This window comes from Trachurus japonicus, chromosome 24 (genome assembly GCF_045865225.1).
Source record: "Trachurus japonicus isolate A0001 chromosome 24, Traja_1.0".
Lineage (NCBI taxonomy): Eukaryota > Metazoa > Chordata > Actinopteri > Carangiformes > Carangidae > Trachurus > Trachurus japonicus.
In genome coordinates, this window is record NC_140930.1 from 20,412,940 (window position 1) to 20,432,579 (window position 19,640).

The window sequence follows — 19,640 nt, forward strand, 5'->3', positions numbered from 1 at the left end:
GCAGAGAGATTTTGGGACAACTGGTACAGGGAGTGGAAACACATCCCAATTCTTAATTTGGCCGTCAGACATCTGAGGCCTCAGATTCACCTCACCTCTACAATTAAAGTTAATATTACACAGACGGACGCCATGGATTCTGGGCATTGGGAACCATTACAGTAACCAGTAGCTCAATGCACATGCAGACACATCAGCTTTTAAAGGAGCTCCTTTCTAAGTGTGGCTACAGCTCCATGTTGAACAGTAGTGTTTAGTACTCGCACCAAGGTCTTCTACTGCACTCGTCTAAACGTTGTGCTTAACCAGGGACAAACATGAGGAATAGTGAACAGACCTTTAACTCAATACTCACCACACATGTTTAAAGAGCTAAGGGTTGTTGGAAAAAGTGAGTTAAAACTCCCTGACAAGGTGTGTAGCTGAAACACGCAAGAGTCTTTTAAAGGTTAACTTGAGTTGAGTGCCTTGGATATTCTGTTTTTTCTACTAGCATTTGCCCCATCCAAAGAGTCCAGCGCTCCTACACAATAGTTTAGCTAATGGTTGTTTGAATCATTTGTTGACACAACTGCTCTCTAGTCTGAACATCTAATTTCTGACTTTTGAATGTTTTCTTGGCAGCTCCTCCAGAGAATTACTTTGGTTTCTTTGTTCTATATTTTCCGCTACATTTACTGTTCACCCTTTTTATTTGAGTGTCAAAATATAAAATATATCCTGGGCTCAAAAGCTCCAACAGTGGAATAAAAAGTGGTTATGTTTGATTAAAAAACACAATGCAATTTGTTGCATTTTAGATGCAAACATCACAATTCTCTTCAGTGAAATCAGATTTTCTGCTCAGGATAAATTAAATGGATGAGTGTGATCATATGGGGAGTAGAGTGATTCTGCTGCTCCCATGGAATGCCATCTCTGCCCCGGTCTCAGTGCTTCTGTGGGCTCTTTTTTTTAACTGTGGACATCTATAGTAGCAGCTAGAAGGCGACTAACCAAGGCCATGTTAAAGACACTACACTATCACATCAGCACAGACATGTCATGCCTTCAACTGAAGTTCAGTCTCTCTAGACATTATTTTCTTTTTATATTATATTCTCTGATACATTATCTGGGATTTCATGATTCCATCTTCTCTACAAAAATAACACATTTTTACATCTTGTAAATACCTGAAACAGAATGACTGGATCCAGTCAGAGTGGAGCAGCTCTCTGTGCGTCAGAGCTGTCCCCGTCTCTTAACATCACACTGCACACCAACATCTGCATTCTGCACACACCTGGACAGACTCAAAGAGCCAAATAGTCTTTCTGCTTTGTTGTGCTTCTGCACTGCTCCAGCCTGGAGAACCTTGACTTCCAGTTATTGTTGTTTTTTTGTCATTTGGAGAAGGAAGTTGAAGTGGGATGGACAAACACCCTGTCCCCACACAGTTACTCAAGTGCATGGGCCGTTTCTATGACAACATTCACCTGATTCTGTCAGTGTAAAACACCCACAGACCTCAGTGCCTACCATCTGTCTTTTGTTGCACCTCTCACACACTGGACAGTACAACAACTTGACATTCATGTGTATGTGCGTGTCTTGTGTGTGTTGTGGGAAAAAAAAGTGATCACAAGGCCGTCTCCTGAACTGTGTGAGCCGCCAGCTTGCAGGAAGGCAGAGCGATCCTCGTCCCCAGGTCGTCCTCCTCTGTTTGCGCATGGTCGCCCTCTGTCTCCTTGTCCTCTGTGTCGTCTTTGCACTGAGCTGCTCCGTTGCTGTCTTTCTTGGCCATCTGATAAGGCTGCGTGCTGATTTCTTTAGGCTGGTCGACGAGGATAAAAAAAACAAAACAAACAAAACACTATTGAATCCTCAGGTTACACAGAACAAAGCAGAGACATGATACAGGGCAGTGTGAATATGAAGCTACCTTCTGAGCCAGAGGAGTGACGCAGCACAGCTTCTCTCTGTAGCGCTCAGGCAGGAAGAAGAGCAGAGTGCCCAGCACTGGAAACACTGTACCAGGAGTCAGCTCCTTCTCCTTCATAGGTCCTGACAAGTGGACAGACACAGGGACAAGGCAGCGTTTGACCTTTGGTCAAAAAATCCAGGACAAAATCAAACACCCTGATGAGCCCGGAGCTGAGAGACATGACCAGTGGAAAATGACATGAAGACAACCTACAGTGTTTCCTCTACATAGACCAATGTGTGGCACAGCACCACAGAATCAAGACAAATCACCACAAATTGATTCCATTTTTTTCTCTCTCAACATAATATCGTTCTGTTCATTCAACTCCGCATAGCGCTCTTTCTCTGTTATTGTCGTTACATAGCGCTCTTTCTCTGTTATTGTCGTTACATAGCGCTCTTTCTCTGTTATTGTCGTTACATAGCGCTCTTTCTCTGTTATTGTCGTTACATAGCGCTCTTTCTCTGTTATTGTCGTTACATAGCGCTCTTTCTCTGTTATTGTCGTTACATAGCGCTCTTTCTCTGTTATTGTCGTCACACACACACACACACACACACACACACACACACACACACACACACACACACACACACACACACACACACACACACACACACACACACACACACACACACACACACACACACACACACACACACACACACACACACACACACACACACACACACACACACACACACACACACACACACACACACACACACACACAGGCGCGATCAACCCCCCCCATTGGACGGTACAAAAACACGCAGGTGTAGATCTCAATGATTTACTGGTCCCTCTCCCTCTCTGTGCATCAGAATGACAGGCAAAACTACTGCCTATACTAGCACTGACTACACATCTCCATGTGACCAAAGCAAAATTACTTGAGTGACTGGCTCATAGGTGTATTCACATACTCTGATCAGTACGCTTTGATAGTAGAAATACATAAATGAGTTCCTCCTACCTTTTATAATTGGATTCATTTCTAGACTCACTCTGTCTGTAAACTCAGTTCAAAAAGGCCAGCCCACTCATCTTATTCATCTCAAAGCTGCTCACCCAGTACACATGCTGGAAAGTGATACATGTGCTCTCGTGTCTCTTTTCAGACCCAGTCTGGCCCACTGCCCGCTTGCACCACTACCATGAAAATAATATTCTGACTCTCATTACACTGGACTTGATGTCATAAATCAAAGATTGGAGAGTTATATTAGTGTGGGCATCACATGATCTGTGGTCTCTACACTGCAACTGGGAATTTCAAGCTTTTGTTTGGAGTTGTTACTCTTCTGTTTCATAGTCTAAAGAAAATGTGAATGGTTGCTGTGGCACTAGGGTCAGTGATATGGTGTGTGTTGGTGTGTGTACCTGTTAGAAAGCTGACTATCAGTCCCACCACCACCACCACGGTGGAGTTGTGAGCACTGTACCACATGTAGGACAGAGAATAAAGCGCCTCCACACCTGTTGGCCTGAGGAAACAAAACCAACAAAAAGCATTTCAAAATGTGAATCCCTCATTTTTCAGATCAATGTTTGACTTTTGGTGTGAGGAATTATTAAACAAAGCAGAGCCAACACATGTAGTTCTTGACATTTATCGGTTACCTTGTTGGCTTGATAGTGGTGACGCTGGCCAGTGTGGTCATGACAGTAGTGGTCATGTTGTCGAACAGAGGCAGAGCAGTGGTGTTGAGTGGAGGGACTGGGGTGCCAGGAGATATACGCATCACAAAGCTGCCGATGCCGATCCAGAAGGCCATGGCAAGGCCTGCCGCTAAGCCAACCACTGCACCCTGAGGTGGGGGCAGAGGGGGGGAGGAGGTGGGCAAAGAGAAAAAAAGAGATGATTTCATAGCCATTCTTCCCTCCCGCATTATTGCAACTTATTTGCGATCACAATAACAGGTGAATAAAACAACAGGACTTACTATTGAGTTTGCCCAGGGGAAGAACATCCCCAGACAGAAGAGGCCCAGCAGGGGCCCACCCACCATCCCAAAGATACTGAAGGCTGCCTGAGGGCACAGATGATACAGCACACCAGTCAATGACTATTGTCCAGCTGCATAATAACACAAACTACAGTCATATGAACAGAGTTTCTGCACCACTTTTCTTTTCAATCTTTCCATCTAAAACACTATCAATTTAGATATTTTAAAATGCAGGGATAGTTCAACATTTTGGCAAATTGGCCAATTGCCATAATCCCTATAGTCATAGCAGTGAGCTGCTCAGAGCTACGCTACAGAGGCTCATGGGATTTCTTGGTTTCCCTCATCAAACTCATCAAATACACAATCCAACAACTCCAAAACGCTCTGGTGGACAAGTTGTGACCTGCACATTCACCACGCTATGAGATAATAACAGAACGTTACCAGACAGAGTTGTTTTAGAGGTAAATGCAGAGACTGCTTGATGAAAGACTGCCCCCGACAGGAACAGCGGTTTTACATGAATTTACCTCTAAAACAACTCTGCCTGGTAACGAATGTGCAGGTCACAACTTGTTCACCAGAGCGTTTTGGAGTTGTTGGATTGTGGATTGAGTTTGATGAGGGAAACCAAGAAATTCCATGAGCCTCCGTAGTGTAGCTCTGAGCAGCTCACGGCTCTGCTCCGCCGTTCGAAAAACAGCTTGCACCGACAATTAATGGTAACAAACCTACTCCTAAAACTATAGGGATATTATGGCAATGGGCCAATTTGCCAAAATGTTGAGCTATCCCTTTAAGTGAGAAATCCCAGCAAGTGAAATGAGTGGAGTGTGTGACCACATTACCTGCAGCACAGATCCCATAATGGAGGCGAGGTAGGCCATAGCCAGACACACCAGACCGTAGGCCAAAGCTGTGGAGCACATGAAAACACCAGAAAGACTGAGAAGGTTGAAGATGTTTCAAACCATTGGGGTTGTGTTTTAGTGTGAACCTAGTGTGGCCTCAGATTACACTTAAAATCAGTTGAAAACGCATCACTTAAAAAAAGAAGCCACACTGATTTTATTATGGTATTTAAATGGGTGTCCAGGCCCTTATCACTCTAACATTACTACACACCTGCAGAGACAAAAAGCACGCACATGTTTGGAGGTCTACACATGAATTTCAACAACAACAAATCTTACCGAGTCCCTTGGACAGCATTGTGGCTCTAGACTCGGTCATGTTTGGAAAATAAGGTTTAATCAGGTCCTCCATAGTTACTGTTGCTAGGGAGTTGAAGGCTGAAGAGATGGTGCTGGCAGGACAAAAACAGGAGTACATTGAGAAACTGGTGTTTTTTTGGACACATCATATACATAGCTGCATGACACAGGCCTTTAGGACGGAGTATGAACACGATCCTGTTGGTGGCACATAGTAGGATTTCTCCTTAAATTGTAATAAGGGGGGAGACAGATACAGAAATGATATTTTAATTAATAGTTGACATTTGTTTTGTGTCCATGTCCTAGACAGGATGATATAAACGCATGTAAAAGTCACATGAGTAAAATTTAGTGTAAGACCATCAAATGAATGATGCACTGATATAAGAAGAAGAGAGGGGTAGGGTAAATTTAATGGGCAGCAGCTCTTTGATGTTTTATACTCACACTAAAACAATCTAGTGTCTGGCAGTTACCTGTCTTATCTCTAGAGTTTAATATTTACAGATTGACTGGCTTGAAGCCCAATCTTATAAAAATGAATCTAAGGCAGCAACAAAACACTGCTGTGAGAACTGGGTACAAGTTCAACAAGTGCAGTTACACCTGAGAGCAGTGACTGCTTTGTTGTGACATTACAGTTTCTGAACACAAGGCTGTTTCACTGTGGACTGAGGCTTTGATACTTTCACACTATTAATACAGGAGCTAGAGCTGTGGATGGTCCTTTATATCCATGTCTGCTGTTGGCTCATTTACCTGAGAGCGCCACTGAAGAGACAGGCTACAAACAGGCCTGGAAGCCCTGGCAGGTCCTTGAACACATCCATCACAAAGTACAGCACCATCTACGCAGAGAAACTGAACATTAGGATGGACTTATACAATTTCAAATGATAAAAAACATTGTGATCGACTGGCCACCTGTTCTAGGTGCACACTGCCTTCCAAATATTCTATATTATATTTAGCTTTACTTGCATTAACTATAAAGCAAGTAAAGTTAATTAATATAGATTATTTTGGAACCATGAAAGCAAATGAGTCTTCACCTGGTCATTGGTTTTGACGTAGCCCTTGTCCAGAGGGCTGTCCTCTCCATACCGGGCAAACATGACCAGACCCATGAGACAACCCAAACACAGGACGATCTGCTGGCATGGGAAAACGACATAGCAGGACCTGGAAGGACATGAGAAGTAAGACACATGACCATCCTGGGCCAAAAAATCACTGCAAACAATAGACATAAGATGACAGACATTAAAGGGGCACACATGTACTTGAATTTAGGATGGGTGAATAGTATACGATCTGCATCATGTTACTGTTATGATGAAAAGGATAACAAACTGGTGATACTGACATGACGGCTTCTTTCTCTGTGCGTGAGCTGAGGTATCTCTGGACCTGGGCCTGGTTGACCCCGTACAGAGCCAGCATCAGGAAGACTCCGCCCACACCCAGGGTCCAGAAGGTGTGACGCTCCAGAGGGTCTGGGTTCAGGCTGCGCAGACACAGATTATTGCATGAACAAAATGAACGTTTGAGGAACACACAAGTGAGATTCCTGAAGCAAAATGCCCTATCACATGAAGCACAACAGAATCAGACTTATTTCTCATAATGCAAAGACGTTGAATACTCACTCTAGTCCAGCTATGCGGCTGCCATTGATTGCTTTCCTCCAGACCTCTCCCATGCCCCCTGCCTGACTGGCCCCCACCACAATGACAGCCAGCTGCCCTGCAAACATCACCACTGTCTGGAACACGTCCGTCCACATTACGGCCTTCAGGCCTCCCTGCATGACAGGAGCACACAGGCAATATTACAACTTCACCTAAATGTGCATGTGTGTCCGAGCAGAATATGGTGACTAATGTCTATATTTGTAGAATAACCATCGATGATCGAGGAGACAGATTAATAAAATCAAAGCTGAGGAAAGTATGGGTAGATGAAAAAAAAAATCACTGCTGTCATCCACTTAAAAATGTATAAAATATCCCTTTCTTACATTATTGTTTAATTTCAATTGCTGCCAAAACATGTATTCAATACAAATTGTCTGTAAACAGTTATTTTTATTTAATTATTATTTAGCCTTTGTTGTGAACGATAGCTTAATAAATGTGGTGACTCACCAGAGCAGTGTATAGTGTGCACACCAACCCCATGGCAAGCACTGCCCCCCATAGGTCAAAGCCTGTCACTGCAGGTGAACAGAGCAATGATCCACAGGTTATTCAACTGTCCAGGTAAACACTGTATGATGTTTACAGCCTGATCTCTAGCTGGCTGTTTTCAAAGCTGCATTGAAAACAAGAATTGTTCGTCTTACCGGCATTAAGTGCCAAGGCTGGAGCATACAGCACCACCCCCATGTAAATGACCTGCAGGGAGGAGGGGAAAGAAATGCAAAACAGGATGAGTCACCAACACAGAGCTGCGTCAGAGGTCGTGCTTTGGAGCTAAGGGCTCACGTGCCAGATTATACCCTGTTTAAATGGGTGAGATTCTGTGATCTCTGAAGGGTCAGCATTTAGATTAGACAACTGTTTAACTTTGCATCATCCACCAGAGCCTCTCAACAGCCCACATCAATCTGCTCAGTCTTTCTTTGTCAGGTGAGATAATTCATGACTTTACTTTCTAGTAGGGAAGGCATTTTGCCCTAATTAGCATCAATACACAAATGAAAATATGAAGTAGGGCAAAATACCATCTGAAAGATGAATGTCACCGTCCCACATATGCGAACCGTCTTGTTGAAGCGCAGCTCCAGATACTGTTGAGAGGAAAGAATGTAAAAACAAAAAAACAAAAGAACAAAAAACAAACATAAAGAACAAATAAAATCAAAAGGCTGATTATATATCATCTCAGAGGTTGTATGGTTGGTGCTGAGGACCTTTTTCTACCAGGATCAGAACTGTATGTTCAGGTTCTGATCAGCTGAGCCAGATTGTTAAATTAGAGATAATTCTTTGTTCACAGGACATTACAGCAGAACTGATCTTGGCAAATGACTTGTAAATGTCCTTGAGGTTCATGAGAGTAGTCAATCTAGGAGATAAAAACCCTTTCAAAATAATCTCGAGACAGGAACGTGCATCTGTGTCAGACGTTAATATGTCGAGGGTAGCGCAGATAAGAGGACAGATAAGAAAAGTGAACTCTGAGATCATACGTGAGAAGACGACAACGGGCAAGAGAAAGTGCTGAGAAAGTGTGAAACAGAAAAACGGGCAGACAGAGGAAAGAGGACATCACTGTTACGAAATGTTTAAAAACACACACATTAACAGGTCAAATCCACCACAGTGGGACAGTCATGTCTACTTCTTGTATGTACCTCATATGCGCTGGACAGGCGCAGTCTGTAGAAGACTGGTATGAAAATATGAGCTGGGATGAGCAGGCCCAGGAAGTAGGAGCAGCCCAGGAACCAGTACTGAGTCCCAAAGGTGTAGATCTCTGACGGAGCGCCCAGGATGGCCACCGCCGACTGGAAAGTGGCCAGCAGGGACAGAGAAACGGGCAGGCAGCTCATGGAGCGGTCGGCCATCAGGAACTCCTGTAGCGGACAAATTGTTCATCTCAGACCTCGTTACGAACACAAAGAGTAGAAAACAGTTTGAGGCTGACCCTGTACTCTTGTAGAGATAAAGGTCAGTGTTGTCAGGAAATACTGCCTGACCTGTGTTGTGCGTTGGCGCCCGCCGGAGAAGGCATGGAAGAGCCCGATGCCAGCTGAGGCCACCAGCAGCAGGGCGAAGATGACGTAGTCCACGGTGGTGAAGTGCATCTGGACCACCCCCCCCATGATGACGCTGGATGTGGGCCGTCAGTGCAGAGCAGAGAAAGCGCCTCGCCAGCAGGGAAACCTGCTGAGAGCTGCAGGATGAAACACAAGGGGGAGAGCTCTGGTTAACTCTCTCACTACCGTCTCAGTCACACTCACTTGAGGACAGCTGGGGACACGAAGGACATGAATCTGTCCTTACACTGCCTTCTAGTTTGCATACACCCCTTTCCCACTGGCCAAAAAACCCATTTCAACCTGCTAACAATCGGCTTTTGGTGGCAGTGGGAAAGGCGCACCGACCCACGTCAAACGACTCGGCGAGCGACGCGGGTTAAAATCGCCTTCATTCGGCTCGGCTCCGATCGGCTTGCAGTGGGAACGCCAGACCCGGGTCAACCCGCTAATTTACGTGATGACATTGAGCGTTACGTGACGCCACAACATGGCGCCGGCCGTGTCTCATACTCTATGGTCTGATCATGTACCAAAACAAAGCTCTGCACCCTTTACAGTCTATGCTCTGCTCTCATTCGAGACTGGGATCAAAAGATGAAAGAACACTGACCAAAAACGATTGAAAAAAAAAGAAGAAAAGAAGCGACAGTCTGTTTAACTGACGTGTTGTGCCGCAGACGTCCGTCATACTAAAGGCGCTACTTTTTTTCAGTAATGAGTAATCAAAAAAGTTACCGTTTCCCCCGTTATAACACCGTTACCTTTACTGTCAATAAAATGCGCCATTACTTGCTGTTATATACGGTACACATTTTTTCAGTCCATCAACTAGTTGGAAAAAAGCTGTTTACCCTAAACAGGAGATTAGGGTTAGGGGGTTAGGGGGGCGAGTCCTAGTAATTTGACATATCGTCGTCGGACGATCGTTCCGTTCATCTCTGCATAGCGCTGCCCCCCCCACCCCCCCCCCATGATCCGCTACCGCCACAGTCTCCTTGTAAACCTGTGGAAAACACTGTAAGTAATTACTTTTTTAAAGTAACATTCCCAACACTGTCCATGGCTGTGCAGTAACAGTAGTTCAGAAACATACTCCAGCAGTAGCATGTCAAGTCTTCATTAAGTTAATAATAGAATAAAGAATTCCTGTTCATCGTCTTCTGAGAAACAGCTCAAGAGTAACAATCATCTTCCATGGAAGAATTTTTACTGGTTTTATGGCAGGAAATGAAATATGTTCAGACTGCATCAGAGCCAACAGTCTGTAAGCAGAATGATGCAAAGTGTTACAAAGAGCAACAGTGTGACACATGTGCTCCTTTTTTTTGCTGTTTTTTTTTTTAACTTTATAATACAATTTTAAAATAATTATAAATTCAAATAATTGTATTGCAAATTGCAAATTGTGATTTAAACAATCTTATGATTGATGAATTTATAAGATAATCACAGTCAAACCTTGTGCTTACTTCAGGCATGTGCTTGGGACCTTGGCTTGCACATATTTATATAACTGAGATAGACCTTACTTTATTTTGAGTCTGAAAAATTAGATTAACCAAGTGGAGACACTATGAGAAACAATGCCAGTATGTGTCACAGAGGGTTTTCACGAAAGACTTAAAGACTGTGAGGAAATGGTAACTTAGATACTCTGAACTAAAAGTTAAAAGATAGTTGAAAAAAAAAAACATGTGATGTTGATGCTGCTTCAACAAAACAGATTTCTGCTACAAAAGTGTAAAACACTTATAGTTTTCACATTCACTGCACAAATCTGCTAATAGAAGTGTAAGGTGTGAAGCGTTAAATGAGTTGAGGTGGAAAAAAGATAAGAATTAACTGTAAATGTTTTAAAATGTAGCTATTTGACATCGAATGCTTCTGTCTGAAAGTCATCTGCATACATAACAAAAACACACATGTTTTCCCATCCTGATCGACCTTTGAAATATATTAACTGTAAATTCTTGCAGTGTGAAAGAAAATTGCAAACTGTAAAGCACAACAATGTCGAGAAAAGTCAGAAACACAGAACAATAGCGATGAACTTACTGCAGGTACTGCGAGCAGGCTGCTGCTGCTGGTGAACACGGTCGGACTGGGGCGCTCACTGGAGGAGAAGTCAGTCAAAAGCTCCAGTCATGATGATCACTGTGGAGACGGAGGAAGAGGCTCAGCAAAACAAGAAGAGTGACCTGACAAAATATTGTTACAAATGATTCGATACCTGAACAATAACTACAAAATCAGCACGTCGTCCATATATTTTGGGTAAACAGCATTCTAACCAAACAGAACCCAATCCTGTGTTATGTTTTCACAAGACACAGCACTGTTTTTAACTTCAGGGAACTCTTTTGTTGTCGACATACAAGACAGTTTTGTTTCCCTTCATGCTGTGCTCATCTGACAATACATAGTGTAATATTCCATATATATACTCCCAGACCAGACGACCAGTCTGGCCATACATTCAGATTACAAACTCGAGCGCAGTAAAGACAAGCAATAAATAAGCTGCTTCTGTTTTATGATTTCTAGTTAGGCATTTTTGTTTTTCACAAGGTCGCTTGGTGAGGTGTCAAGGCGACCTGTGGAAATCACGAGTGATTACAGCTCTGCTCGTACGCACATGGACAACTGTGGAGCTGCTCCCCAGAAAGGCCCTCCACCGGCCATGTTCACATGCTGGCAGCTGTAAATGGCAGCGAAGGGCAACTGGTTCAAATAACAGAAAGCATAAAGGTCTGGGCCAGGAGCGCTGCCGTGGAGTGCAGCTCTCTAGCAGCTCTCTAGCAGCTCTCTAGCAGCTCCATGCAGCGCTTGCCTGGTGCCATTTTGGGCAACTTTAACTATAGTAGTAACCAAAATCAGACTCTGCGTGGATTTGCATGTGTGGGACTCAAACTGTAGGCCTATATTGGTGGGAGTTTGTGAGATAGATTGTGTTTCGTGTGTGATCATGGAACAGAAGCAGCGTTCTCTGCTGACCGCTTGTGTCTCTGCAATACTCTGGGCTGGTTTGATCAAACACTGGCCAACACACAGGACCCCATTAAAGCCCATTATGGCTTATCTCTAATCCACCTGAATGTGACTGGTTAGGAGCAGGAGCAACTGGTTCACACCAAATGCAGCCACTTAAAGGATGGTCAAGTATGATGTAAAGTCACGTTCAAAGGCAAGTGTATTTAATATAAAAACCCAATACTATCAATATTTTTTGGAATGTAAATAAACCTTTGCTGTATCATTTACTAATTCAGCCTCTCAGGAGCATAGTGGTCTGCTGTTTCTCAGAGGCCTTTGCTCCTGTTGTTACTTACAGGATTTGTTACACTGTTGGGCAGAGATAATAAAACCCCTGCTGCCAAGTCGTCTCTCTAAACTGGGCAGCATCAGTGTGGAAAAAAGAAAAAAGCATAAAACCTGCCAAGGGCCCTTAGATTAAAATCCCTCAAAGTGCTTAAAACAAGAAGTCCAAGGGCTTCACAGAGGGGGGCCTGTGGAAACTGTACTCCAGTAAAGCTACTTAAAATACCAGACTGACATGTGCTTGTGAAATTAAGGTGTAGGTCACCTTAAGACAGCAACAGTCTGAGGACAGAAGAAATTTAACAGGTTTAACTATTCCTTTGCAAACTGAAAACAAAGTGATGCAACTTTTAATTTAACATGTAGTATGAGAAAAGTCAACCGACCCTAGATAGACATTTAGCTCATTGAGTGCCGCGCTCCTTTCCAAAGTTTTAGTCAAGTGTACCGGCAAATTAGACCATATTTGACTTTTTATTTTAGAGCCATAGTGTATTCTATATTATTGCCACCAACACATACTGTAGCTCATTTGAAAGGTTTAACTTTATCCTTCAAATGGCCACAAACTGTTTGTTTCTACGTGCCTCCGTTCCTGAGAAAAGTCAAGCTAAACATGGCTGGGTTTCACCAAAATCCCTCCTTTTTTTCTAGAAAAGGAGATAGAGCGTCTTTTATGAAAGGTGCGCTGTTTGTGTCTGTCGCTCTTCAGACACTCGCATTTCTGGATCAAAGGGCTCGTATAAGATAAATATACACAACAATTGTTGTTCTATTCACAAAACCACCATCGGGGGCGGGGGGGGCGCCACTAAACAGCAATAACACAGACGCACCGTGCCGTGTCACAGCCTCTCGCCGCGGAACGTGAGGCTCTGTCGGCCACAGCGGCTCGCGAACACCGGTCCCGCCGGTGGTCGCGGTCCTTCTGTGGTACGGGTCGGTGGTGCCGGTCTGCTTTGGTCCAGAGACCATCAGATTTTACCGCGGGAGGACTTTGGGGAGGACACGGTGTTGCTCCAGATGAAGACCGGGCGGGACAGGCGGCTGAGAGCTTCCTGGTTCAGTTCCCAGCTGCTGCAGCCTCGCAGGTGAGAGCAGAGCAGCTGCGGCGCAGCTGCGCTGCATCTGCATGCAGAACTCCGTTTGCAGAAGCTGAGTTATGATAAAAACTTCCAGATCATGAGCTGTCATGTGACTTTGATCGTCATCTATTTCAGTTCTCCTCGTCGTAGAGTCCCCAAATTTACATATAATGTGTATTAAAGTGTCTATTTTCATAATTTAAAAAAAAAGCAAAAAACGAAAAATTTCGTTTTTGGCACTCAACGCATGGGAACGAAAAACGAGAAATTACGTGGTTGGCACTCAATGAGTTAGGAATGACTAAAAATCAGCATCAGCACATCCCTGTCTGTCTCGAGTGACTCTGCAATTTTTGTTCAATGGAAAACAGGCAATTGGCTGGTGATTGGCCTTTGACACAGTCTGACCTCAGAGTGATCAGATCAATGAACTACTCAACACTGACTGCTGTATGACCATGTGTTCAATCATGGTTGTGTGTGGTGGCGCTAATAAACTAATTTCTTAATGAGTCCAGTTTCTCTCTATCCGATGTAACTAGGTGCGGGCCACCGAGCAGTCGCTGAACAACAACCCCACAGGCTACAGTTAATAGCATCCTGCACAAGACAACACTTAGGAATGTACAGCACAAAGGAACATGGCTCCCAGGGAGCGATGTGCTTCTGCACCAGTTGGCCCGGGCCCATCTCTCTAGATCTGTGCACTGCCACCACACAAACGCACACAATTGGCAACAACTGATCAGTAATGTGCAGTTACTGCAGTAGAGATTTTCTGATCTCCTGTCATAATAACAACTTACTCTACCTGAACTTGTGTGTTGGACATTTCTGAACTGCGCCACCAACCCAGGATGTGATATGACAGCACTGCTGGATGGCAGGGCTCCGCATAAACACTTTGTAATATACCGCACTGATAAATACACAGCCACAGCAAAATAAAAGCCGCCACACCTTCATAATGATGATTTTCTTTTCTTTAGATGTTGTAAAGCAGGGTTTCCACTACCAGTTACCATTACTTTGCACTAGGGATGTCACGATTATTATTATTATTAATTTCACAACACTATGAATGTGTAAAATCAAATATAGTCAAAATATAATTACATTACTAATCTCTTAATATAGGACCACTTATTAATCCACTTGGGGAAGTGTTTGAAATATTTAAGTCATTAATTGTCATCTATATCAAATGTTTAAGTTTATTTTTATCACAATACAAATGACACGCTAACATTTAAATTCCTACTAATTCAGTGTTACTTTAGGTAACTGGACCAGTATCTGTGCATCTTCCTTTATTCTGGCGCACATCTGCCAACATTCCAACATAATCTTTTTCAGAAAGTGACGGTATTTAGGAACCTTTACGATCAATTAATTGTGGCGTTTAATACCACGTTTAATTGTGACATCCCTACTTTGCACCCCTTTCCACTACACAGTTACAACTCTACTCGACTCGGTTAAAGGGATAGTAGCATTTTTTTTAAAGTGGGGTTGTATGATCTACAAATAGCCCCTAAGTACTTTAATTGCAGTAGAAGACTCTCTGCACTCCTCCTATTAGCAACGCCAGCCCATAGCCCTGAGGTTTTAAAGAGGTTTTACCTGAAAGAAATATACACAGTTCCATTGCTCGCTATAATATAATTTTTTCCAGCCCTTCAAAGTGCAGGAAAAACGCAGTTTTTATTTGGACCTACATACAACCCCACAAAAATGCTACTATCCCTTTAAGGTCCTTTTCCATTCCAGCTGAGTCCTTCACAGTTCCTCTCCTCAGCGGGGTCGGGGTCGTCATATCACGGAGGCTACGGCCACGTCGTCTCGCTCTCTTTTTTCTCTCCTCTCATCAGCTCCAAACTCACTCGTCTGCACCTCATTAACGGACCAGAGTGTGGTTTTCCACACGGCATCATTTAATTCAGGTGAAAAAATAACAACAGTCTTAAAAAAATCCTAGCGGAAACACTGAAATGGTAGGAAAAAATAATTCCTACATAATCATTCCAAACGTTACTGCCCCCTATTGCATATTGCAAATGTGGACTTTTTATTGGTGGGACATTCCAGTGTATCATGTTGCCCAATTGTTGCCCAATTGCCAACAGCTAACATCACACTATTTACCAGATATCTCTAAAACAGTAGTTGACAGTGGCTGTAGGCTACAGTACAGCACAGCTTCTTGTGCAGCCTTGGAAAAGGAAGACATGTTTCTGCTGTTGTTTTGTTTTATTTAATGAATAATGGCTGCTTGAATAGTAAAAAGTCATTTATGAGACCTCGAGTAAACTGAAACCGACCAACATCAAAAACACAAAAGATATTCAACATGAAATTAAATGACAAACCAAAAGCAGCCAATTGTCTTGCTTTAAAAAAAAACGTGTGAGCCACTGAAAGAGATGGACAGCTGGTTTTGCTTCATATTTCTCTGGTTAACCAGTTTAATACCTGTTAATCCTGCTTGATAGCTCACACACTGTGGGTACAATGTGGCTGGTTATGTGAGAATGAACAGATGTGGTTTACTTTGAGCCACCTTTTCGTGCTTTGTGTGGCACCGGTCACATTCAGCAGTGGTGTGCAGCTGTAAACCTTCCCAGCCTCTGCCGGTCCTCTCACCTTCAAACAGCTGTTTTTTTCTCTATTCACCACCATTTACACACGAGATGGGGGTTTGGGGATAAACACACCGATGCCACCGGCTCAGACTGCTTGATGTACAGTCACTGTTCCTGTGTTGCCAGGCAACCATAGCCTCAGTGACCTCCTTGTGTGGCGTTGTGCGATGCTTTTGACACAGCCACCACCTATTACTCATACAGAGAGCCGAGCCAAATATTAAACACAAGCAGTAGGCTGCTGCTTAAGCATTGATTACATGTAAGAGAGTGGGTGCTAGAACTCAATGATAAATGTGTGTTTCTATTGTTGTCCTCTGTGTGGGGTTTGGTGGTAAAATGAACTGCAGCTTAATCAATAAATCCAGTGACAGAAAACAGACTGCAGTTGTGCCAGTTGATTGATAGCTTGGGTACAATAATGAGCCACATCTAGCTTCTTTAAAGTTGTAAAATAAGAGCTACTGAGGAAAAGGTTAGGAATAACAAAGCTTAGAGCTAAATGCTAAAGCTAACAATGACAATGCTAAAATTGTGTTTCGCTTGTTCACCATCTTACTTTAGCTTATTGGCATGATATTTAATCATAAACCAAAGTACAGAGACCAAATGGTACAAGAGATTCTCCAAACTGTAACAATGGGGTATGAAACAAACTACTGCAGGGCCTGTGGTTTGATTGCAGCTCCTTGGGGAAAATTACTGAACCCCAAATTGCCACCCACCATGTCATCTGTGTGTGAATGTCTCTATGGTACAAAAGTGCTATAAATATAGGGGGAAAGTGTTTTATGGATGTGTGTGGGGGAATGTGGGTTTCACTGTAAAAAGCTTAGGGACTAGAAAATCACTGCATAAATAAGCACATTTACCATTTACATGGATGTTGGTGCTACATTACATAACATATTTCACTTAAAACCAGAGAAGTGAAATTGATGTTGGCACTCAAGGGCAAATATCAACAAAGTCATTTTGAGACACTGGGAAACACGAATCTCTATTAATTTGCTGTGCCAATCCATCTGATGGATGCTGAGATATTTGAGTCTGGCCCAAAGTGGTTGACTGACCGACAACACTGTCACAGAAACAGATTGGCTAAAAAGATGTTCTTCATGTAAACACAGTAGGCTGTTGCTCCTTGTTCAGTAATTTATTTTCCCCCGCACAGCTGACGAGACAGTCCTCGATGGTTTTATAGAAAAGCTCAGGGAAGCGGTTGTGCTGCTCTTAAACGGAGGCGGGCCTGTATACCAGACATTCATCTTCATCTCTCAAGTCTTTTCTCCAATGAAACAATAACAGGCATGGACCAACTCAGGCCCATATGTGGCCCCTTGTCCAATTAGATCACAAACTTTGATGCACTGGCAAAAGAAGGGCTACCAACCACACGACTTCACACAAACACTCTCCGTCAACCTGATACTGGCCCGTCCTGTCAACTCATTGTGGTCCCTGAGCCAAGTTGGCCCGGCCCTGTTCTCTCCAGCCTCAAGAGACAGTGGTAAAGTAATTGGCTGTAATGTGCCAATTACAACAAGACATAACAAATAAACACATTAAAAGGGAAGAATATGCCTCACTAGAAAATAAAACTTGGAATAATGACACAAGTAAAATGTTAACTTCATCACAGGTGTTTCAAAGGATTCAGGACTTAAAGGGATAGTTCAACATTTTGGCAAATTGGCCCATTGCCATAATCGCTATAGTCAAATAGTCAACATTAGGTTTGTTACCTTTAATTGTCGGTGTAAGCTATTTTTAGAACGGCGGAGCAGAGCAGCAGGCTGCTCAGAGCTACGCGACGGAGGCTAATGGAATTTCTTGGTTTCCCTCATCAAACTCATCAAATACAAAATCCAAAAACTCCAAAACGCTTTTGTGGACAAGTTGTGACCTGCACATTCACCACGCTATGAGATAATAATGGAACATTACGAAACAGAGCCGTTTTCGAGGTAAATACAGGGTAAATACAGAGCCTGCTTGCTGGAAAACTGTCCCTGAACGCAACGCGCATCAGCTGTTTTGCATGAATTTACCTCTGAAACTACTCTGTCGTAACGTTCCGTTATTGTCTCATAGTGTGGTGAATGTGCAGCTCACAACTTGTCCACAATTTTGAAGTTATTGGATTGTGTATTTGATGAGTTTGATGAGGGAAACCAAGAAATTCCAGCCTCCATACTGTAGCTCTGAGCAGCCTGCTGCTCCGCTCCGCCGTTCTAAAAATAGCTTGCACCGACAATTAAAGGTAACAAACCTACTGCTATGACTATAGCGATTATGGCAATGGGCCAATTTGCCAAAATGTTGAACTATCCCTTTAAGGCACGGACGGTCCAATGGTGTGTGATCCATCCCTTACTCACTTCCACTGAGGCCTTGAGACAAATACAAACGTGATTTTATTTTAGTGTGATCTCCATGTGCACCAGATCAGATCAGTGAGACAGGTCAATAGTCCGCTAATATAACATTGCTGCACTGGGCTTGGAAGAGGAGAAGGTATTAACTGTTGCGTGTCGATGTTTGATTTGAGTGAGGAAAGATCACAGAGCACAGACTGAATAGGGCTGAATATACATGATTCAGGTTTGATTGAGTTTCTATTAAAGCAGAAGTAAGCGATATTTTTGTGTTAAGTCTTAAATAGTTATATCTTCCGACAGCAATCACTTACATAGAGTGTTTGGTCTGAAACACGGGTCTGTCAGTCACTCTGCTCTGCTGTAAGCCGAGGAGAAACATTTTCTTGTATCCTACAAGTTTTATCCAATGAGGAGAGAGAACGGCATGAAGGGGCGGTCCTCTCTGTGTGTGCAGCCAAGGGATGCGCGTGAATGTGGTGACGTAGGGACGAGGGCGGGGACTGCTAACTCCATCGGCTGACAAGAAGTTATGGTGCGTTCATGGCAACCCGTAACTCGTGTTTTTCCGACCTGTGAAGTCCTACCAGTTCGATCTGGTATGATTTCACGGGTCAGAAGTTACGAGTGGCCGTTACAGTGCACTTTCAAAAACTGTAGGATACGAGAAAAGTTTTCTCCTCGGCTCAGAGCAGAGCAGAGTGACTGACAGACCCGTGTTTCGGTCCAAACACTCTATGTAAGTGATTGCTGTCGGAAGATATAACTATTTAAGACTTATATTAACACAAAAATATCGTATTAACACAAAAATATCGCTTACTTCTGCTTTAAGTGTCACTCATAGACTGTATAAAAAAAAGTGTCACTGGCCTCTATTTCACAACCTTATCACAAACTACTGGCGTGATTAGAGGAGACTAGATTCTTTATATCTGTCACTGCACGCATCAGTGGGAATTTGATTTACTAATGGAGTGAATTCTGTAAAAACTGTGCATTTCTTATAAAGCTGACATTGAACAGATCTTCATAATTCAATAAGCAGATTCCGCAATTCAGATTTAATAAAACAGCTCTTGAACACCACCATAGTAATATGTCAAGGAACATTTTCACAAATATTTTGTAAACCAAAATATTCCAACCAAGATTACCACAACCATGGCACGTGTCAAGGTGGTATGGGCTGATAATTTCAGCAATCATTAAACTTTGGTCTGAACCATGGCCTCATCTGTCAAACAACTACCAGCATGACAGACTGATCAGTGAGGTATTTTAACTCCAAGCATCACAATTTGTTTTCA

General features: G+C 43.2%; 1 protein-coding gene across 1 annotated transcript; it reads right to left on the reverse strand.

The window, feature by feature from the left end:
* Window positions 1–529: 529 nt before the first annotated feature.
* Window positions 530–11,056, reverse strand: slc5a6a (solute carrier family 5 member 6a). Its single transcript, XM_085771500.1, has 17 exons — window positions 10,963–11,056; window positions 8,845–9,041; window positions 8,500–8,721; window positions 7,867–7,932; window positions 7,486–7,537; window positions 7,289–7,356; window positions 6,791–6,945; window positions 6,508–6,648; window positions 6,194–6,323; window positions 5,901–5,989; window positions 5,118–5,230; window positions 4,773–4,840; window positions 3,916–4,002; window positions 3,593–3,780; window positions 3,353–3,456; window positions 1,925–2,046; window positions 530–1,816 (listed from the first exon to the last, which is right to left on the reverse strand). The coding sequence occupies exons 2-17, from the start codon at window positions 8,968–8,970 to the stop codon at window positions 1,622–1,624; spliced, it is 1,926 nt and encodes a 641-aa protein (XP_085627626.1). The 5' UTR covers window positions 8,971–9,041; window positions 10,963–11,056; the 3' UTR covers window positions 530–1,621.
* Window positions 11,057–19,640: the final 8,584 nt, after the last annotated feature.